The 22,718-nt window shown below is 36.5% G+C and overlaps 4 protein-coding genes across 4 annotated transcripts; 3 read left to right on the top strand and 1 right to left on the bottom strand.

The window, feature by feature from the left end:
• The first annotated feature begins 568 nt into the window (after nucleotides 1–568).
• On the top strand, nucleotides 569–4,230 carry LOC106313779 (outer envelope protein 64, mitochondrial). The gene is made up of 13 exons (XM_013751689.1): nucleotides 569–901; nucleotides 1,103–1,255; nucleotides 1,328–1,452; nucleotides 1,556–1,681; nucleotides 1,780–1,962; nucleotides 2,050–2,194; nucleotides 2,297–2,465; nucleotides 2,545–2,682; nucleotides 2,799–2,996; nucleotides 3,088–3,215; nucleotides 3,304–3,355; nucleotides 3,634–3,703; nucleotides 3,932–4,230. The coding sequence occupies exons 1-13, from the start codon at nucleotides 660–662 to the stop codon at nucleotides 4,012–4,014; spliced, it is 1,812 nt and encodes a 603-aa protein (XP_013607143.1). The 5' UTR covers nucleotides 569–659; the 3' UTR covers nucleotides 4,015–4,230.
• A 110-nt stretch (nucleotides 4,231–4,340) lies between these two features.
• On the top strand, nucleotides 4,341–5,731 carry LOC106316734 (2-hydroxy-6-oxo-2,4-heptadienoate hydrolase). The gene is made up of 3 exons (XM_013754611.1): nucleotides 4,341–5,152; nucleotides 5,236–5,303; nucleotides 5,387–5,731. The coding sequence occupies exons 1-3, from the start codon at nucleotides 4,400–4,402 to the stop codon at nucleotides 5,502–5,504; spliced, it is 939 nt and encodes a 312-aa protein (XP_013610065.1). The 5' UTR covers nucleotides 4,341–4,399; the 3' UTR covers nucleotides 5,505–5,731.
• Nucleotides 5,732–14,632: 8,901 nt separating this feature from the next.
• Nucleotides 14,633–15,806, top strand: LOC106319513 (protein EXORDIUM-like 4). Its single transcript, XM_013757860.1, has one exon. It carries the CDS (start codon nucleotides 14,674–14,676, stop codon nucleotides 15,553–15,555), a length of 882 nt encoding a protein of 293 aa, XP_013613314.1. The 5' UTR covers nucleotides 14,633–14,673; the 3' UTR covers nucleotides 15,556–15,806.
• Nucleotides 15,807–18,074: 2,268 nt separating this feature from the next.
• LOC106318177 (transcription factor bHLH143) lies at nucleotides 18,075–20,747 on the bottom strand. The gene is made up of 4 exons (XM_013756049.1): nucleotides 20,651–20,747; nucleotides 20,064–20,537; nucleotides 19,802–19,966; nucleotides 18,075–19,625 (listed from the first exon to the last, which is right to left on the bottom strand). Exon 4 carries the CDS (start codon nucleotides 19,579–19,581, stop codon nucleotides 18,598–18,600), a length of 984 nt encoding a protein of 327 aa, XP_013611503.1. The 5' UTR covers nucleotides 19,582–19,625; nucleotides 19,802–19,966; nucleotides 20,064–20,537; nucleotides 20,651–20,747; the 3' UTR covers nucleotides 18,075–18,597.
• Nucleotides 20,748–22,718: the final 1,971 nt, after the last annotated feature.

Here is a 22,718-nt window from a genome sequence, read left to right as displayed (position 1 = left end):
TATAGTATTACAACATTAAATTATATCTATTTAATTTATAATATCTATAAATCCAATAGATCATCTATTGTTTAAATCCAATTATTGATAACCCAATAAAAATTTATGGTAGGCCGAAAATTTAAATGATAAGATTAAATATTAAATGTAACATGACTTTATAGGAATAAGTCTATTAGGTCTATTTTTAAAAAATCACACATAAATCAAAGTTGTGACTTCTGTTTTAATATATAAGATATGTATTTTATATTATCAATGAAAAAATATCAATTTCGTTTTTTCTTTTTGCAAATGAAAATTTTATATAAAATTTGTTGAGTGGCTTGACTTGGTTAAAACCTACTTTTCCACAAGCGGAAATGTTCACTATACAAAATGATTTAAAATCTAAAGATTTGAATCAGTTTGTCACATAATATTTTTTTTTTTTTGGGTCAAATATTATTATTTTAAAATGAAATAACTAGAAAGGAAAATAACATTAAACATTTAATTATTTTTTTTCAAAAAAAAAACCAAGTAAAAGACTCCATAAGAAGATTCGCCTTGGGTTAAGGTTAACACTGCGCACCACGCCAAACTTTTATTCTCTCTCTCTTAAACCCTTCTAAAACCCTCTTTCTCTCTCTCTCTCTCTCCTCCGGCGAGATCGCGTCATGTCGAAGTCGCTGACTTTTATCCAAACCAATGCCTCGAATCCAAAGACATGGGTCGTGATCGGCGTGACGGTGGCCGGGATCGTGATCTTGGCGGAGACTCGGAAGCGCCGGATCAAAGCCCTCAGAGAAGAGCACTTTGGTGCCTTTTTAGATCGTTTCGAGCTTCTTCCTTTCCCTCCGCCGCCTCCTCCCGCCGCTAAACAAACCCTCTCCGGTCTCACCTTCTCCATCTCCGACGCGTATGTCCCTCTCTCGAAAGTTCTTACCTTTTTTTTAATTATTATTTACAACGATCTAGCTTGAAAGTTTTGATTTTTATTTCAGTAGAAAAAAAGGTTTGATTTTTATTTAAGCAAAAAGAAAGTTTTGATTTTTATGGTTTAGTTGAATGTTTTGACTTTTGCTTAGACGATGTATGAGGATTATTTGGTTTTGGGCAGGTTTGATATAAAGGATTATATCACAGGCTTTGGTAGTCCACAGTGGAAGAAGACTCATGAGGCTGCTGAGAAAACTGCTGTGGTTGTGACTACGCTCTTGAGAAATGGAGCTACTTGTGTCGCTAAGACTGTCATGGATGAGATGGGTTTTGGGTATTTCTCCATCCCCATCTTTCTTCCCATCAAACGAGTGTTCTGTGATTGATTTGTAGTTGATTTTTGCAGGATAACTGGTGAGAACAAGCACTATGGCACTCCTATTAATCCGTTGATGCCGTCTAATGTTCCTGGAGGCTGTTCCAGTGGCTCTGCAGTTTCTGTTGCGGCTGAACTCGTTGACTTTGCACTTGGTATTTTGTTAATCTCTTTTGTTTCCCTAATTGGATGTGTACTTTTGGTCTAGTTACCAATAGTATTTCTTGGTGGTAGTCTTAAAATGCTTTTGACTTGCAGGGATTGATACCACTGGGGGTGTTAGAATCCCAGCATCATTTTGTGGTGTTCTCGCCTTCCGACCATCTCAAGGGACTGTTTCTTCAGTTGGAGTTTTGCCTAATTCCCAGAGCCTAGAGACTGCGGGTAAGTTACATTCTTATTCCCCCTTTCTTTGTCCACTGGAAGTTCTTAGTGTATTTATATTTGTTACTGATAATATTTTCTTCTGAACTGTTCTGTAGGATGGTTTGCACGTGATCCATCTGTTTTGTGTCAAGTTGGGCACGCCTTACTTAATCTGAGTGCAGTAACGCATAAAAGGCAAAGATCTTTAATCTTTGCCGATGATTTATTCGAGCTCTCTGATGTTCCTAAGCAAAAGTCGGTCCACGTTGTCAGAAAAGCAATCGAAAATCTACCTGGCTGTAAGTTTTTGCAATAATATTGCTTCCTTCTCCTTTGCCCTTCTCTAGATTTTTTATCTCATGTCTCTTGGTCACTGGATTGTGCAGACCAGGCTCCAAAACATATGAACGTTGGTCAGTACGTAGCTTCAAACGTGCCAAGCCTTGCGGAGTTCTGTGAGAAATCTGGTACATCGCAGGATACAGCATCAAGTTTGAAGGCTCTTGCATCCGTAATGTTATCAATACAAAGGTAATCTAAGAAGATTGTCTTCTCACATCAATACTATTTTTCCCTCTCTCGTTCCTTTTCAACTTGTGTTAACATGAATAATAGTTTTTTTATTTAAACCAGGCATGAGTTCAAAACAAATCATGAAGAATGGTCGCAGACATGCAAATCGTTTCTAGGCCCACGATTCTCCAGTGACGTTGTTACAGCTTTGAAGAGCAGAAACGAGAACATTAAATCTCTCTACAGAGTCAAAACGGAGATGCGTGCCACCATTCAGAGCCTTCTAAAGGTAACCTTTTCAGTAATTTTAAATTTTTCTCTGCTTTATAGTTTTATGATAAATCATATGTACGGTATCTTATTACCAGGAAGATGGAATTCTGGTGATCCCCACAGTTGCTGATCCCCCTCCGAAGCTTAACACAAAGAACAAGGACGCTGTGAATGAGTTTCTTGAGCGAAACTATGCGCTCTCATGCATTGCTAGCATGTCTGGTTGTTGTCAGGTATATTCCTAGTTCTTCTTTCTCACATTCAGTGGTTGGAGGACTGTCTTGTTCCCTATTTTTGTTACTCTTAGAGAGTTGAATGATAACACAAATCTGTATACAAATTCTACCAGGTTACAATTCCTTTGGGGAAACATGGTGAAAGTCCAATCTCCGTGTCGTTTCTTGCTTACTATGGAGGTGATAAGTTCCTTCTCGATACAATCCTCGAAGTATATGCATCCCTTCAGGACCAAGCCGATATTGCAGCCAGCTTAGCTCCAGTGAATGACTCCAATGGTATTGAACCTTCTGAAGTTATGAAGGAAAAGGTTAGTGTGTGTGGTTATGGTCCATATGCTATTAGAGTTGGAATGATCTAATTTTAAAAGAAAGCTACGGTGGAATAACCTTAATTCCCAGGGAAATGCAGCATACAAGGGGAGACAATGGAATAAGGCAGTGAGTTGTTACACTGAAGCTATCAAATTGAATGGAGCAAATGCTACTTATTTTTGCAATAGAGCTGCAGCTTACTTAGAACTTGGCCGGTAATTTACTGTCTTCGTTCGTTATCCTTCATTCTGATTCGAAAATAGTTTGTTATCCCCTTCTGATCTGAGATTTTGTGTTAATAAGCTTCCAACAAGCTGAAGAAGATTGTACCGAGGCTATATTGATCGATAAGAAGGTGCCAAACTTGATTACTTATTCTTTCTCCATACTTCATTCGATCGCATAGTTTACCTTTCTAGATTGCCTTTAGCATGTCTGTTTGCAAGTACACACTTCAGCATCAAGACTCTTTCATTAGCTTTGTGAAATTCAGAGCTTCTAGCCTCGTTTCTGGTTTAGTTCTTGATAGATGTTGTATTCAGTTTCACCACTTACTCACAAGACACAGCCAGCCACGTATGACTTGAAAGAACTTGGTAAGTTTGATTCTTATAGTTATTTGTTTTTATACAGAATGTGAAAGCATATTTGAGACGAGGGACTGCTAGAGAATCACTTATACGGTACAAGGAATCTGCTGCAGGTAAATAAAACTGATCTCAGACTCTGGCTTTTATTAGAATCTCTTCATTTTTATCTCCTTCGGTAGCACATTTGGGAGACGTGTGTTTTGATCAATAATCAAGAAAAGCAACTATCTAATCTTAGAAGGAGAATTATAGAGACATTTAACTTAATTTCATTGTCACTTATTATTTCAAATTTGCTGTTTATATTCTGGAGAGTAACATATGGTTTACTATCTCTGCAGATTTCAAGCATGCATTGGTCCTGGAGCCCCAAAACAAGACGGCAAAGATTGCTGAGAAGAGACTCCGAAAACTCATGAGTTAAGAGCGAAGAAGAAAAACAGTATCTTACTTTTTTTCAAACCCTTCCTTGCTTACCAAGCTATCTTTCGCTTCTCTACAACCCTAAAAGCAAAGGTTTTGATTGTTTGGTTCATGATTGAATCTCTTAACAGATTATAATGATTTAGTCGGCCTTATCATTAAATGGAACGAAGCCCAAACTATTTTACAAAACATAAGATGGGCTCAGGCCCAATCTCGTACAGTTTATCTAATCCAGTTTAATGAGATTATATAAGATAACCATGCAAATACACACGTGTACTGACACGCGGACGCAAAAGATAGAGAGAAGCTTTAGTCGGACAATAAATGAAACCAGCTTTTGTTCTGTTTCATTTTGAATAAAAAGAAACAATTAAAAAAAAATGGTTGATTATTTGAGATTGTTGCGATGCTTCAGCTTCACGGCATCGCGTGATTGGTTATTCCGGCAATCATTCGCAAACGCCGGTCTCCGCTCCGTCACCACCGATCTCTCCCACGGCGATTCCATCGCATCCACAACGTCTATGCATTGGTGGATCCCTAAATCCCCTAACCGATCCAAACCCAACCTCCTCCTCGTACACGGATTCGGAGCCAACGCAATGTGGCAATACGGCGAACACCTCCGATCCTTCACCGGCCGGTACAACGTCTACGTCCCCGATCTTCTCTTCTTCGGACTCTCCTCCACATCGGAACCGAACCGGACCGAATCATTCCAGGCTCAGTGCCTGTCGAGGCTAATGGAAGCGCATGGAGTCCATACGATGAACGTTGTCGGGATAAGCTACGGTGGGTTCGTAGGGTACAGTTTAGCGGCGCAGTTTCCGGAGAAAGTGGAGAAGCTGGTGCTATGCTGCGCCGGGGTTTGCCTTGAGGAGAAAGATATGGAGGATGGTTTGTTCAAGGTTCCGAATCTAGAAGAAGCCACCGGGATCTTGATTCCTCAGACGCCTGAGAAGCTTAAGGAGCTTATTAGATTCTCTTTCGTTAAGCCGATCAAAGGCGTTCCTTCGTTTTTTCTATGGGACTTTATCGATGTGATGTGTACGGAGTTTGTAGAGGAGAAGAGAGATTTGATCAAGTCGATACTCAAAAAAAGGAGACTTTCAGATCTTCCTAGGATCAAACAGGTGAGAAACTACACTTCTTTAGCTTTTCTTTTTCATACATTTCATTTAGTATAAGCTGTGTTCTTGTTTTTGGTTTAAATTAGAAAACTTTGATCATATGGGGAGAAGAAGATCAAATATTTCCACTGGAACTTGGTTACAGATTGAAAAGGTAAACAACCCTTGGATTGCTGTTCTTTTCAGTGAAACAGCTATGTATATTTATATAAAGAAAAAAAAACTATTATGGAACAGATATATAGGAGATAATGCAGAGATGGTGGTGATTAAAAAGGCAGGACATGCTGTTAATTTGGAGAAATCCAAAGAGTTTCTCAAGCACTTGAAATCTTTTCTCATCGACTCTTTGTGAACTAGTTGTTCTGTTTATCTGGAACTGTTCTGTTCTGGTATCCGATTCCTACAAGAAAGGAAATGAAAAGTGGGTTTCGGTGAGCTATTATGATTTTAGGCGCCAATGAAAAGACAGATCAACCGATAATTCGCTGCCTAAAATTCTTCTTAATGGGCTGCATCTTTGAAAAGATGAGCTTTGAGGAAAATAAGATAACGGACATATCTGAGAAGAGAGTCTATCCGTATCCGTAGATTGCACTTTTTAAAAAAATTAGTTTGGGTTTTTCCGTAAGTTCGGTTCGAATATCTCTAGGTTAGCTAAAAAAAAGTTAATTAACAATACAAATAAATGTGAAATTATTCGATTTGGGTTTGTTTTTTCTAATGCCAGCTATATTATGCTATTAGAAACTCTGAAAAATATTACAGACGATTTTACGGTCGATAATTCTACCTGCTTTATGAAGACGCCTGACTGCATCAGATAAGACGTTCTATCGGATACATGACAATACTCTTCGTGCCCTTGTTACAAATTTTTTGTACGTTGTTTCTCCATTAATTCACATAATTCAGTTTTCTGATTTGGGTTTGTTTGGGACGGAGAAAAATATATGGCTGAAGTGAAAATCCGATTTTGGTAAATCCAAACCAAAATCATTTTTCTTTGTTTTCACCATACTTCAGTTTTATCTGGCTCACATTTCGAGGATCGCTGGATTTGCACAAGATGTGTAGCTCGAATTATACTGGGAAGATTCCAAAAACGTTGACTCTTATACATGACAAGATAATTGGGACCAATATGTGGATTGTTAAGTCAACATGAGAAGCGGGTCGGTCGGTCGGCGGCAAAATCAGACCAATGTACCACACAAGATTATTAACTGATTAATAAACCCAATTTATTCTAAGAACATCCGGAGAATTCTTAGGTGAAGTTATTAGCGGAATATAAGAAACCGTCGGTTAACTTTTAACTTTTAACTTCCACTCTAAGAAATTTACATTAATCATGCTCTAAAAGGCTAATAATATACATATATACTAAGTGAATTGGTAGGAAGCTTTTGTTAAAGAACATAAGATTTAAACGATTCTATTACTTCACGAATACCAGGTAAAATTTTCATTAAATTTAATTTTTGCTTAACTACTCTATTTAGTGGCACTTCTGAAAGACCTTGACAAGATTTAATATTGTAATTGTCTATACCAACGTTTTTCGGCTTAGTCATCTGTGATTAAATTATGTAGTTAAGTAAAGAGGAGTTACATATTGCCGGTTGTGCGGACTAATAAGCAAAGAGGAGTTAGTCATCTTGGCTGGTTGTGCGGACTAATAATTGTTTAATCTTGTGGGGTTTGATACAATTGCCGGCACACGTTGAATACAGACGAAGACGACTGACACTTGTCACGAATACAGACGAATACTAGTAGCGAATAATCACAGGACAACAAGATTCAATTTAAGACGACTAACCCTTGTATATATCATTTATTATATATAATTTCTTAATAATTTGATTGGACATATTACTTTCGCTAGTCTTTTTCTGCATCGACTGTAGATAGAAATGCTCAATTATTGTAGCTGTTGAACCAGTGTCGTTGTCACTGAATAAGAATGGTGGTCATTACAAAATTTGCTATACGATGACTTTGATTTATTTTTTTTTTTGGTAAAATGTTAAATTTATTATACCAAATTTTTGATTTTTGACAGAGATTACATAGAGACTAGTAGCAGAATTGCATAATTTAAACTAAGCAACATACAAGTAAATGAACTCAGGTGAGGCAAGAGCTGAAGTCAAAGCAACGACAGAAAACGAGGCAGGCTCAGACCAGGAAGACGGGAATGGAGCGGGAAGGCCCGACGGTTGCCACGAGCCCGAGAGAAAGGCGCCCTCAAACCTTGGATGCACGGTGCCTACAGCTTCCTAGAGACCCACCAAACACAAACCAATCCAAAGAATCGCAAGCACGGACTGGCTCACCACTAGACACGAACTACAACCGGCGACACGAGATTGCGACACCATCCGACGATGTCGTCGTACGAGAGGAAGACTTGAAGATTTCCGCCTACAAATCCGCCTTCTGTGACCGTATACACCCTTTTAACCCAAAGTCCATATAGAACAGAGAGACCAGATGGGTACACACCTCCAGAGAAGCTAACATCGAGCGAGAACACAAGAGCCGAGAGCCCAATTGGCGTCCTGTCACTTATCAAAAAAACCACTCAACCCTCAATAGAGCCAATGTACCTGCAAGAAGCACAAGGAGGAAAGACAGGGGGGAGGAGCGCCACACCGCCGGTGCACAGGTTCCGAAGTGGAGAGCCAAAGCTAACCACAAGACGCCGCCACTGAAAACCACCACGAGGAGAGTCGAGACCCATCCTCAGAAGACTCCATGCCACCCACCAGAGACCACCGATGGAAAACGAAACCCTAGCACGAGACCGGAGCAGAACAGCTCCAATCGGACCACCGAGAGAAGCCCATCCCCACGACAGTCACATGCCACACTGAAGGAAGAAAGGACACCTCGGAGAGACCACCGGCGTCACACGCGCCACCTATTCTGAAGAGACGAGAACGAGATCTGAAAATCTCACCGGACAGAGACCGCCATCGAAAGAGGAGACAAGTGCGACGAGGCGAGCGCCGTCCTCAAGCACCGCACACAGCACCGAGAACCTCCTAGATCTACGACGGGAGCTCTGGATCTGAACCAGACGAGGACGACTCGTTAAGCTACCTTCCGCCACAAAGAAAATAGACTACAAAGAGACACAAGGAGAAGCGGAAACACTGGAACTGAGCCTCCGAAGACCGCAAAGGAGGACGCGGCGGCCGTCGGAGCAAACGAGGTGATGAAAATGGTGTAGGGTTTCTTAGAGAGAGGCGAAAGAAAAGTCTAGAGAGAGAAGAAACCTTGTGAATTTTCTTTTCCATGACTTGGATATTTTGTTTGCGTTTGTGTTTATTTTAGCGTTTGCAACTAAGTTAATGAAACAACCATTTTTACAGCTTTAACTGAAATTACTTTATACGTTGTTGCGAGTTGCGACAATCGAAAAAACTTTCCTTGCGTCCGGTCTTTTTTCTATATCTTTTGTAAGAAAAAATATATATTTTAAGTAACTGAAATCTCTACTACTTATGTGAGGCACATCTTTCAGAAAATTAAGCACAATCTTGCAAAATCAACATGTTCCATGCTTTTATTTACGTTTCATATATATATGCTCCTGCTTTTACATTCTTTGACCAAAAAAAAAAAATTAGGGAAAAAGGAGAAACATAGTGATCCAAGTGGGCGTGCATGTAACATTTGCCCATAATAAGACTGTTACGTGTACTCTGAAAGTCAAAAGTTAGGTTATGGAGGAGAATAGGTATCTCAACATTATATTCGACTTCGTTTGCTAACTTTAATTGACTTTGCCGACGTACGGTATATACATATGTATATCTCATATTACAATATGCCCCCCTTCAAAATTCCATATCTTCTGTTAAGCAGATAAATAATATATGCATTGCATTAATAATAATAACCAAAAGAATCTATATAAAACCATTTTAAAAATCGATTTGAACCTACTTAGTTACTCTTTTGCCTAACAACATCAATTTGTCACCAACTAAGATGCGCCTTTGATGTTGTTTGATTATATTGTTTACCCGTCTTCACTGCTTAGTATTTTGTTAAAATTTGTTTATTAATTAAAAATAAATCATGGTTCTTCTTTGTTTTAATTGTTTGTAGGTTTGCGATTGGAGAGCAACTACGATTTATGATTTAGTAGCTTAGGTCATATGTAGCTCTCGTTTGATTAATTTTCGAGTTAGGTCCTTACTCATATATATGTACCCATAAATGAGCTCGTGAATTATGTATTATTGCTTGTTTCACGTATATTTTGTCGCTTTCACAAGAATTAAAACATAAAGCGTGTCACATTTCACGCCAACGAAACATTGCATGGCGCTGGTATCATCGCAATATCACATATTTGCGCCGCCTTATAATGTTTTTTAGCCCTACGAATGACACTGGCAGTTACATATACCTATCCACACGCACGTTCATCACACCAAAAACACATTGATTGTTATTACTTGATGACAAACATTTAGCTTTCAAATACGTTCGAATCTAAGTTGTATTGGTTCATATCCATATCCATATAGCTTTAATCACTTGTAACCTAGGGTTCACGTTTCTCCGGTGTATCAGAACAAGCTGTAGTCCGATGCCCTTCAGAGATGAAAAATAATTAATGTATGTTTATTTAAAAAAAAAAAAATTTAAATCAACGACAGGCAGTCCAAAAAAATGGAATTTTGGTGTAATTAATACTTTAATATCATAATTAAAATATTTGAAAATAATGATTTCTCTGAAAGATAAAGTAGACTAAATTAGTCTGACCCGAAAAATTTATTATCGTAAGAATATACCTAAGAACATCATTATCGCATGGTTTTAAAAGGGTTTTTGGACCACCACAAAAAGGAAGAAACGAGTTGCAAAAGTCGCAGGAGAAGAAAAGTTTGCTTATCGTTTTTTGTACTGTTTGTGGGTCCCACTGATACGTCGCGGCCCGCGATAGATTCACTTTTAATTTTTTTAATAAGACAAAAAAATAAAAAATAATAAAAACCCAATTGGGTTTGTGGGATAAAGATGTTCTAAGCACGTTGAAAAGAAAATAATATTATAGCGAATTACTGTCTTTTCTTTATAATAATAAGCGATATTTCGAATGTTTTTTTGGTTCTACAGAGAGTAACCGACTCTAGTCTGGAAGGGACAACACAGTTCTTGGTTCGAATGGTTTTTCAAGCAATATAATATACATGATATGGACAGACATAAATGGAAGAAAACATGGTCAACCATCACATGAGCCGACTCTCCTGATTGATTACGTCGACAAGCACATACGGAACCGCATCGATTCAGTAAAAGGCAAAATTCGGGCTAGACATCCTCATGCCATGAGAACATGGTTTGCTTCACGATAGATACTTGGAAGTATTAGACACAAAATGTCCCACATCGGATGTTAGAATGAATCATTAGTAATATATAAGATAGATGGACTACTCTACTTACCACCAATTGGTTTTAGGTTGGAAACCCATCTAATGTTAGATTCTGATCCACGCAGTCCAACCCGATCCACATCGATTTGGTCCAGAGTTGTCTCATCGATCTTTGTCCGAGCATTCCGAGATTAACGCTCAAAGAGCCATCATCCCGAGGGGACGTATTTGACACAAAATGTCTCACATCGGATGTTGGAAAAGATCCTTAGTAATATATAAGATAAATATCCACCTATCACTAATTGCTTTTAGGTCGGAAGCCCGTCTAACTTAACAGGAAGAAGTTTCGGTAGTTTTGAGTTGTTTTTTTATAAAACCAAATCACACAAGTTCTAAAAAAGCAATATTTCTGTTATGTTAGTAAAACAAAAACCTATTTATCAAATTGACATAAATTATTAAAAATTTAGTTCTCTTTATAAACACTGACAGAATTCTGTAGATACAGTTTTAACCCCGATAATTCAGTAGTTACATAGGTGAAAAGATATTAAAATTTGTTAAGACAAAACAGTAACTGCAATTATTTTTATGCAGAAGGCGGAGCTAAAGTAAAAGTAAGTTGAGATTCATTTACCAATCTTGTTCCGATCACCCAAGAGAGTAGTTTCTGAGTTCTGACAATGTGACGTTAAATATATTTTCAGGCTTTAATAAACACTAGAGCTTGACTCGCACGCCTGCACGTATATTAAATTTACATTTTTATAAAGTGATATTCGTTTTTCATGATTAGTGTTATATATTTTATATGTGTCGCCGTAAAATTAATTGTCATCAAAATATCTTGACTGAATCGGATAATAAGATTATTTTTGGTACAAATATCCGAGTCCGTTTCAGATACATTGGTTATTTAGATATTTTTATGTTTTTACACGTCAGAGTCAAAATCTTTCGGATCCTGAAGGACCCAACTCGAACCCCACTAATTTAAAAGCCCCAAAAAAATTGATCCAAAAAAAAATAACTTGTACCTCAATGAATACTCGAATGTCTATACCTAACTGATTCTGTAAATAAGTAAAAAAAAATCTTTCTATATGTTTGACTATTTTTTATTTAGTAAAATAGTTATTTGGAGTGAAGCATTAAATGACAATAAATGTAATACATTTTAATTATTTTGATTTAAGTTATTATTTTGTTCACGTAAATTATGCCTTTGAATTTTGTGTTTGACTACGAAATTTTGCACCGATTGGAACTAAAATAAAAAAAAATTTAGTAAAACAGATTAAACCGAACTATTAACCATATGAAAAACCCCGGTTATTTTATATTTTATATTTTTATATTTAAACAAAGTTAATATTGATTAACTAATAAATAAAAATCTGCATTATTACTTTTATGGTAATATAAAATGTATTTTTAAGATAAATATAATTAATGATGTGATGTACTGTTGAGTTAATATAATTAATGAAATTAATAAAATGACATTATATTTTTTTTTATATTGCTATACATGTTTTTAAATAATTATTGTTTATACTGATATTTATATTTTCAAACAAATTCCAAATGTACTTCGGTTTTAATAATATATATAGATACGAAGGTGGCTATTGGCTACGTGAAGGATCCGCAAGACTCAACTTCCTCGTATGTCGTGCCTCGACGTTAGTAAATCCAATGGTTCTGTTTTACTCTGTGTCTATTAAATACTCGACGTTAACGTTACTATTAATACTTATCAACTTTCTTGGTCTATAATTTCGCTTGATAATAGTGGTTGTGACTTAGAACAAGTGTGCTGCATAAATTATTGAGATAACATCAATCACATATATGGAGTATTAATTTTCTTGAAATATTTTCTGGTTAGTTTTAGATTGATCAATGAATTAACAAAATTATGTATATAAAAACTTGCAAAATTCTCTAATTTAGAGAAATAAGTTGGTAAAAGCTTTATAAAAAGGCTAATGGCAAAATATAGAGAGTTTGTAAAAAGAAAAAGAAGAAGCTAAAGAAAAACAAGAAAGTGGACCACGCAGATATGAGACAATAATTGATGCAGGAAAGGGCGTGGTTCGTACGCCTTACCTACCGACTATTCAAACACTTTTGTATATTTCCTTACATACATCAGATTATATAACTGTATACATACATAAGTTAATACATGTTGATATTCATCATTATACACAATCCAATACTGATGCACGTATGGATTGAGGTCCCTACACTTTTACAGAAACAAATGCTCTCCAGTGTCTTCACCTTTATGGGTTTCCTCAAAACAATAGATTTTGAAAATAGTTGGAGGCAACTTTTGAATAGCATGGGTTGGTGTAGTTAGTGCATGGTCGGTTTAATATTGCAATTTTGAACTTTTGAATAGCATGGGTTAGAGCATCCGCAACGGTGAGATTCATTAGAGTCCTTAGCGACAAGGACATTTCAGATTAATCCTGGATATTTTGGATTTTTTTTAAAAAAAAAAAAAAAAAGATAACCATTCACGGGCCGCCACGTAGTCGTGGAGACCCGCAAATAGTGCAAGGATTCACTAAGAAAGAGTCTTTATTTATGAATTTTAAGGATTGAATCCTTAGCTTTTGGTGGGATCCACTGATTATTTAATTATTTTTTCCATAAGGACTTCCACCTAACGATTTCCATTGCGGATGCTCTTAGTGTAGTTAGTGTGTATGGACGGTCGGAGTAAAGTTTAACTCTTGGTCGGTTGAAGATCACAAATTCTAATAAGAAAACCAACCCTTACAATGTATATGAAAACGAAAAATTAAAGCATGTTTCAATCGTATTTTATAAATTCTAGTAATAACTTTTACATAAATAGCATGGGTTTGCCGATGTCAAAAAAAAGAATGGGTTATTTCCTTCAAGAATTCTGTAAAAAATAATAATTCAATTTTATTTAACGATAGAAACACTGTAGCCTAGTGGTTAAAATTTAAAAACTTTTACATTTGGTTTGTGGTTCGATTCCCATAAAAAACCATGTTCATTAAAAATGTCGTACATGCATAATTATTCGTCGATCAAGTGTTATGAAAAGAGTTACATTGTGGAGTTTGATAATTTGACTAATATTTTTAACAAAAGGCATGGGTTAGTCGTTGAAAATCATCTGGTGTATGTCTTCTTAGATACTCATCTCCAAACAATTGTATTATCCCATAAGTGAAATTTTTCAAACATAAAAGTGCAGTACTTTCACCAAGTCGGAGATATTCGTCATACGTATCTCCCGATTGACCATATGCCAGCATACATATAGCTGATGTACACTTTTGAAGTGCAGATAGCCCGTACCTTCCGTGAGCATTTCTTCTGTGCTCAAAGTATGAAACTTCATTACTTAGGCGATGGACAATGCGAAGGAACAATGGCTTGTTCATTCGAAAACGCCGTCTAAACATTTCCCGTGGATACGTAGGATGTTCCCTAAAATAGTCGTTCCATAGTAGACCCACTTGATAATAGAAGAACTGATGAATGTGTATCTCAAAATTCAACATTTTCTTCGTCTACTTGTTGAGTTCTTTTTGTGAATTCGTTGAGCTGGTGATCCAAACACCTATGCTTTTTTGCCTTTTGTATATGATGAAATGTAACTGAAACTCGGTGTGTTCGGAAACGTATATAATAGTACAAATTTCCTTCAAGAGTTTTGTAAAAAATAATAAATAAACTTTATTTATTGAATTACATGCATGATTACGACTTTCAATAACTTCAGACAGGAACTATTCGATGTAAATAGTTAAAACTTTTATCCGGACATGCACGGAAGTGTTCATCCCTGTCGCATAATATCTAGATTTACTCAAAAACTTTTTTCAATTAATTTAATACACGTTTATGGAACCTACCACGTCACCCTAGACTAACCTCACTACAGGCTGTCAAGTACTAGCGCCTAACCAATTAAACATGCCCACGTCACCGCCGTTTGAAACGCATACTCTCCGCATAATACAGCTATACCCCGTTCAAAAATTCCAATATAAATACAGCCTTCTATGGTTTCATAAAACCCCAAATTAAAAAACAAAAACCTCTCTGTTCTCCCCAAAAATGGCACACACTGTCCTTCTCATCCTCCTCTCCGCCACCATCGGCTTCTCCTCCGCCGCGTTGGTTGAAGAGCAGCCTCTGGTGCTTAAGTACCACAACGGCATTCTCTTGAAAGGAAACGTCACTCTCAACCTCGTCTGGTACGGGAAGTTCACCTCAATCCAACGGTCAATCATCGTCGACTTCATCCGCTCTCTCAGCTCCTCCGCCGTCCCATCAAAAGGCCCATCCGTGGCCTCGTGGTGGAAGACGACGGAGAAGTACAAAGGCGGCTCGTCGAAGATCGTCGTCGGTAAACAGCTCCTCCTCGAGAACTACCCTCTCGGAAAATCGTTAAAGAGTCCTTACCTCAGAGCTCTCTCGGGGAAGCTCAACGGAGGTGGTGTTCGGTCGATAACCGTCGTTTTAACGGCGAAGGACGTCGCCGTTGAAGGATTCTGCATGAACCGGTGCGGGACTCACGGCGCGAAAGCACGTTCCGTTAACAGCGGAGCTTACGTCTGGGTGGGAAACTCTGAAACGCAGTGTGCTGGCTACTGCGCGTGGCCGTTTCATCAGCCGATGTACGGACCTCAGTCTCCGCCGTTAATCGCGCCTAACGGCGACGTCGGAGTCGACGGAATGATCATAAACCTCGCGACGCTACTGGTTAACACCGTCACGAATCCGTTTAAAAGCGGTTACTTTAACGGCGGGAATCAAGAAGCTGTCTCGGTATGTACCGGGATGTTCGGGTCCGGTTCCTACCCGGGTTACGCGGGTCGGGTCCTCGTAGACAAGACAACCGGAGCGAGTTACAACGCCTTGGGACTCGCCGGGAGGAAATATCTTTTGCCAGCGATGTGGGACCCGCAGACTTCGAAGTGTAAGACTTTGGTTTGAGTTTAGACCGTCTAGAAGGAGACACGTGGCAAGAGATCAATGGAGATGGAGAGTTGAAGCTTATCGGAGCCAAAGAAAGTTGTTGTAGATATCTATCTTGTCTGATTGTACGGAGGAGTTTAGGGGGGAAGTGGATGTGTTTCTTTTGTCGTTTTGTGTGTCGTGTACATTCGATCCTGGAGATATGTGAAGGATGGGTCATATATCTAATTTAATGCCAATAAATAAAATCGATTTGTAGTTTTCTCTGGGAAAATTGGGTCTACTAACCCATACAAAAAACACAAATTCACTTAAATAACCAAAATCTCTTCCCTGCTTTCTCTTCCTATCTCTCTTTTTCTTCTCTCTACAAATCTAATTTCTATTTTTTTTAGTTATTTGGCAAATAAGCCATTTTCTCTAAGCTTATTTTAATAACATCGTTTTACCAGAGGGAACAGACTTTATAGATAAACAGGGAATGGGATTAAGAAATTAATTATGCTGTGTAGGATACGGTGAACAAATATTTTAAAAGAAAATAGTATTGTAAAGGGGGATAAAGGTGGCTGTCTTGGTGATGATGGAACTTGAGGAAAACGAGAGAAATAAAAAAAAACACTTAACCTTTATCAAGCTAATAGCCTTATAGCCTTTGGATGTAATAGCGTTTTTCTTTTCTCAACATTAGCGTATTTAATTACTCTTAGTTGGGAATAATCATTTTGTTTTCATTATCCACTTTTCCCACTAATCTCAATTTTTAGGTTAATTGAATTAAACTATCTCAGGAAGTCTTAAATATAATGAGTGGGTTGGTGTATGTGATTCAAGCAGACTTGTGGGATCAATGGTTTGTACTGGTTCAAAGAAATAATTCAAAGACTCTTATTTTTTTTGTACTTAATAAATATTAATTAGATTTTTACCAGATTTCAGATCTCTTTTTTGTTTGAAACTTTTTTTGTTAGAATTTGTTTCAGTTAAAATTCTAGAGACTTTAATTATTTTTTAAAATCATCAACTTCTAAGTTCTAACCCATGCAAATTAGGATAATTTGATGAAAAAATCACAGAAATAAAAATTGAAACAACTTTTGTTGACTTTTAAGATTTTATCTATTATTATCTGGTTATATATATATATATATATTTGTATCATTTTCTCAATATAGTAAATGTAAAAATATGTAAAAGTATTATATAGTAACTAAGTTCTAGAGACTTTAATATTCTTAAAAGTATCATCATTTTAACACACAATTTTAACCTTCATTTTTATGTTACTAATTTATTTTACATCACATTTTTATACACATTTTATATACTATGATAATTTGGCAAAAAATATTAAAGAACCAAAATAAATTAATCAAAAATTTTACATTCTAAACTTTGTGTATCATTTTTGTTTTCTAATTTTTAATTCATATGGCAAAATAAGTTATTTTGAATTATTTTATTTTAAATATAATACACATAAAATTATATAAACAAAAAATATAATTTCGCCTCAGGTCTCTGTATCTGTTCGCACGGCACTGCTTGGACTCCATGTCTTACCTTCTTCTACATCCCATGTTTTACGTCCAATCTGTTTCGTGATGTTTACGGATGCTCAAAAGTCAAATGTATGCGTTTTTCTCTAGCAGGCACCTTCAAATATATGCTGCAAATCAAACTCGTGACAAGTCTTTGGTTTCTCTATGTTACAAAAGAGAGATAAGTTTGGTTACCTTGTTATAAAGTAAATAAACAACTAAGAAATATTAAAAGTGTTAAGAGTCCCTCACTAAGTTCCAGTGGCATACGCATATGATCCAATTGAGAATACATCTGACAAGTTGTTAATATGTTTAGAACAAATAAGCGAATAGCATTAGATTCTCTCCGTAGACTAGCGTGTCTAGAAATTTGACTTATCCTGTCCTCATCCAATCACTCCTAAGCCCATTCATGACCGCTTCATTAACAACCGAAATATCAAACCCATTAAACCATGACCTAATTATTTTTTCGGTAGAAATGCAAAAAAGCCCACGAGCAATTGAATTACACTCTAGCTGGCCGACGGGAATAACTTACGTATTTATTTGTCATTTACTACCATTAATGGCCCATATACATTAATGGGCTTTAGGCCATTTCAAATATAACTACAAAGTCCAAATGTATTTCTAGTTCCGAATTTTTACGAAGACAAGTTTCATTGTATGATTGTATCCTTGTTCAACTGTCTTTTTCATTTGGACTACAAGTCTACAGAACTTGTTTTTAGTACAGAAATATGATATTTTGAAAGGTCGGAACAAAAAAGGTTTGGCATGCAAGGAGCTGAGTCTTAGAAGGTTCTTCCATAATCCATACTGCAGCTCTAAAATTGTATTAATAAAAAACATGACTGATGCATAAAACATGTGTTGGACCCACGAGAGAAACAACAGAAGCAAATGACATTACAGTATATTACAAGAAACTTAAAAAAAAAATGAAAAGAAGAGAAGAAAAGATACGGGACTGAGATAGCAACAGAAGAGTAATAATGAGACAAAAGAGCGTGGGGACAGAGATTCACCCAATGTAAGTGGAGATATTCACAGAACATGCGGAGATTACATTTCCACAACAACTCCATAAAACAATTCACTGTTGTCTTTTTTGAATTTTTACTTCATCCACCACACCCACCACCACCTTCACAAGGGTTTATTATTACTCAAGAGGAAAAAAAAAAAAAAAAAAGGAAGAATCAACGAGGCACCAATGACTTTGCTTTTGTTTCAAATTTTATTCCACTCCAACTCTCCAAAGCACAGAAGAAAGTAAACGTCTATTTTGTTCCTTTTTTCTTATAGAGAGAGCATGCCAAATCCAAAAGCAGAGATATCACTATTGACCCAGCTAAGCTGAACAGTGTGGATACGGTCCCACTAGGCCACCAGGCGTGACCTAAAATTGTTTCAAACGCACGTTAATTGCAAAATATTGAAAGAATCCATTGATTATCTTTTGTCTCTTGTCTTCTCTTTAACCAACCAGCCATACTTATCCAATTGTTTTTCACCGGTGGTTGTTTAAACCTTTTGGTTGTGAGGTTAACTCTCGCTTCAGCAGCTTGAGGTAATCAATGGCTTCGTCTAGTAGTAAAAGAGCTTCTTTCCCTTGTGCTCCTGGAACTACGCTCTCAAGGATTCTCAGAGCGGTGTGGAACTTGTCTTTCCTCGTCTCTTCCTCGTCGCTAAGACCAGAACCCATTTCTTGATTGCTGCTTGAGATGTTGGACTCTTGAAGTTTCTCATCTGATGACCTTTTGAGATTAGTGAGACTCTTGGTACCCACCACAGAGGATGGTGATGGTGATGGTGATAGGTCTTCTCTGTATGAAGAATGGTCCAGTAGTACTTTCTGCCTTTTGAGACGTGGACCATCATCACCACCACAGCTTTCGGTTTCATCCAGTTCTTCTTCTTCTTCTGTTGTTTTATTATTGCACGCTTGTTGTTCAACTGGGAATGGAGAGTGACCTGTGCTCGTCACTTCATCATCACTCTCGCAATCATCATTGTCTTCATCATCAGAATACAGTAGTGCGTTAATTTCCTCAGTGTCTTCGTGCATCTCTGACTCCTTCTCTTCGCCATTGACATGATCTTCATGGAGGAATATCTTTTCTGGAATGGCATGGTCTTTACTTAACCCTTTCTCTAGGTTTAGAAAATTGAGAATTTTCTCTGGATCAGTAGCCACAAAAGAGGGAAAACGAACTGGAGATCCACACTGTAACAAGCGAGTCTGGTTTCCTGACTGATCGAATACTAGAAACCTTTTCTGAGAAGACTTGAGCGTCCTCTGAGCAGCAACTTGTGTTCCATAACTGGACAGTAAGGCCTGGAACGGTGGCTGCAGATAGCGAAACTGATACTCAGATGCATATATTTTACCGAGTTCCGGGAAAGGAGCTCCAGGAGAGGAAGACCCGGTAGCTATGTCCTGAGGATTCAAGCCCAATGGTAACCATTTCTGTTGGCTGTTATCAAGAGGCATGCTCTTGCAGTTTAAGCCAATGAAACTTTACAGAAATACAAATACTGCAAAGAGAAAAGGCAAAAAAGAAAGGGATGAATTAGTTTTTACATGGCTATGATTATGAATGAGAGATCATTACACAAACCAACCCAAAAAAAAAAAAAAAAAACCATAGTAGACAAACAGAACCAAGATAACTTAAAAGTGAAGATATGAAAGATAAAGAGTAAAAGCATACCGATTGTGGAAGTTGTTGCAACAAGACAATGTGTTGAACGCAAAATACTTTCTTATCGTGAGAGAAAAATATAGAAACAAAACGTCAGCTAGAAAGATACAACACAGACACAGAGAACAAAGCAAACTACGTCACTGGTTTGAGCATATGTCTAAAGTATTCAGCCTGAAAGTGGAAGACAAAACAGTAGTGTTAGAAACCTGAACTAAAAAGTGTGTGACAAGGAGAGAATAAATTTTAATTTTTGATTTCAGAAACAAACCTGACAATTAGCCATGGGTTGAAAGCAAACAATAGCTCTTACTACAACCGCACCGTTGTTCTCGTACTTGAAGGTTCGAAATCTTGTCTGACCAGCTGATTGGCTTACCATAATTTTTCCAAAAAACACTTGGGGTTGAGAGAAGAGAGAGATGACTCGAGAAAAAAAAAAGCTTGAAGGGGTTTAAAAAAGGTAAATCTGTTTAGCTGATCATATATTGTTCACAATGGAAGACGTAGAAACGTTGGGATCCCATTATTAAAGAGATTTATTATAAACAGAACAAAAAGTGCTGAAGAATGAAGAAGATTTGGAGGTAAGAGAGATGGAAATTTACAGAATAACACGGCAATAGAGATTCAAAGGGACAACTTTGCGAACAAAACTTGTGAACCAATGCATTCTGTTGTTTTCTCCTTCTATGCTCTTAAAGATTCTTATCACCAACTGCTTTGTAATCCAAAGAGATGAGTTCTGTTACATGAAAAGGAAAAAAAAATAGAATTAATCATCTCATCAAAACTAGAGGAACAGATATATTCACACACATCGAAAAACATTAAGAAAACCAAAATCCATTAACTTACAGAGAGGAAGCAAGTGAAAGATCCTTTATCTTCCAGATCCCAGAGGGAGCGAACGCAAATTCTTTTTTAAAACGAAAATATTTTCTGAGGAAATAAGTGTGGGGGCGTGAAGAAGACTGGAGTGCAGAGGCGTTACTTTATAATAGAGTCCCTTTGTTTTGACGATTTTACGCTTTTCACATAATGGTCAATAAAATGAAATTATAGTACTTATAAATATAATAGAATTAAAAACAGAATGCCTAAATTTGATTTTTATTTCCTTTTTTCATGATTTATATCAGCTTTTTATGTGTCTTTTTTTTTACGTTAGTTTTTAGTTCGAATTCATATCTCATCCACTTTCTAGTTTCTAACCATATGGATAGGAAAAGTATATCATATCCTCTTCGCGAAACAACAATTGGAAGAGCATGACCAAAAATGATGGATTTAACCGGGCCTCGTGGTATGGTGGTAAAGGAACCTCGGCTGAGGTGTCCGCCATCACGACTTCGAGCCCCGGCCACAGCGGATTTAACATCCCTTCCGCTGGGGCGCTGGACTCCCTACGGGAGATAGTTGGGACTGTGGCTGCCCAGATACCAGAGTTATCAAAAAAAAAAATAAAAAAAAATGATGGATTTGGAATTTTACACTATCTCGATTTAGAATGATCCATAAGTTCTCTCATCCCAAAATAAAAAAAAATGATCCATACATTTTTTTAAAATCGAAAATTGTGTAATGCGAAGATGGTTTTTTCTTTGTGGTTTTTATTATCTTAATTTTAAAACATATAGTAGGTAGGGAAATATAATTTAAATACATAGAACTGTGAATTGATTGATAGTCGTAAATAGTATTAAAATTGTTGTTGTGTTAGTAAGACGGAGGCAGTGGGACTACGAGGGGGCCGAACGTGTATAGAAGTAATTATGGTGTAGATAATGGCAAACCCTCACGATCCATAATATATCAACCTATAACTTATACTCTTTCTATTTCATAAAAATGCATATTTTTGGTATTTTTAATACATTTTTATTAATTTATCAATTAATAATAATTAATTGTAAACTTTGAAAAAATTATTATGTTTTGAATTTTTATTTGTTTAGAATTATGAAAATAGATAATCACAAAAAATATACTTTTATAACTAAAATTAAAAACTTTGAAACATGAGTATAATTTAGTACCACTACAACAAACGTAATAATTTCTTAGTTGTTAGTTAAAGTGAAGCCCGTATGCTTGGTCTTCTCTTTCACTTTTGTTTTTGTTTATAATAGTTAACGAGCCAAATAGTGGAAGTAAGTTTTAACTTTTTCTGGGTGGTTTCTTTAATTATTGTTTCAAATTATTTCCTTTAGGTGCGTCGGTGGGATGTTTTGGAACATTTACGATGATCATAGGATAAACACGTACATACTTCATTTTCTTGGGGGTTAAGAAAAATCAAATTACATTAGAACTTTTGATTGTTTACTAGTTCAGGAGTATATAGCTAGCTAAGAAAACACCATTTTGGCCCAATCGTTTTTTAATTTTTACATTTAGTTTAAGACTATATAGTAAATAGTAATATTTTAATAAGAAATTTAACAATTTGACTAGGATTACCCGTATTTGGTTGAGAAAGGGAACAAAGAAAAGAAAAAGAAAAAGGGCAGCAAGTGAATGATTAAAGAAATGCACGGGGATTAAGTGCTTAATTGCCTTGACGACTACTTTTTCCCATCCTTTGTTTCTTTCTTGCTTTTTGAATGTTTTTCTTCTGAAGATTGATTTCTTGTTACCTTGTTCATGTGTTTTGTTTGATTTGATATGAGGATAGTAGTTACCGAGTGAGACCAGAGGAGGAGCTATATGATTACTATTTTCAATATGATTTCAAACTACTTTAAAATTTCTAAATTTCTAGGAAACAATTATGCTATCTGTTGAGAAATAATCATTTAAAACATGTTAAGATAAGACTGCTGAATATGATGTTTAAATATAAGCTTCACATTGTCAAGGAAGACTAAGCTTAGTAGCCTTATGAAATTGGGTCTATTCCCTAACTCAAGACTGATAATGAGCC

This window comes from Brassica oleracea, chromosome C9, assembly GCF_000695525.1.
Source record: "Brassica oleracea var. oleracea cultivar TO1000 chromosome C9, BOL, whole genome shotgun sequence".
Taxonomy (NCBI): Eukaryota; Viridiplantae; Streptophyta; class Magnoliopsida; order Brassicales; family Brassicaceae; genus Brassica; species Brassica oleracea.
Note: the sequence above shows the minus strand (reverse complement) of the source record. Positions and strands in the feature narration are given on the sequence as shown.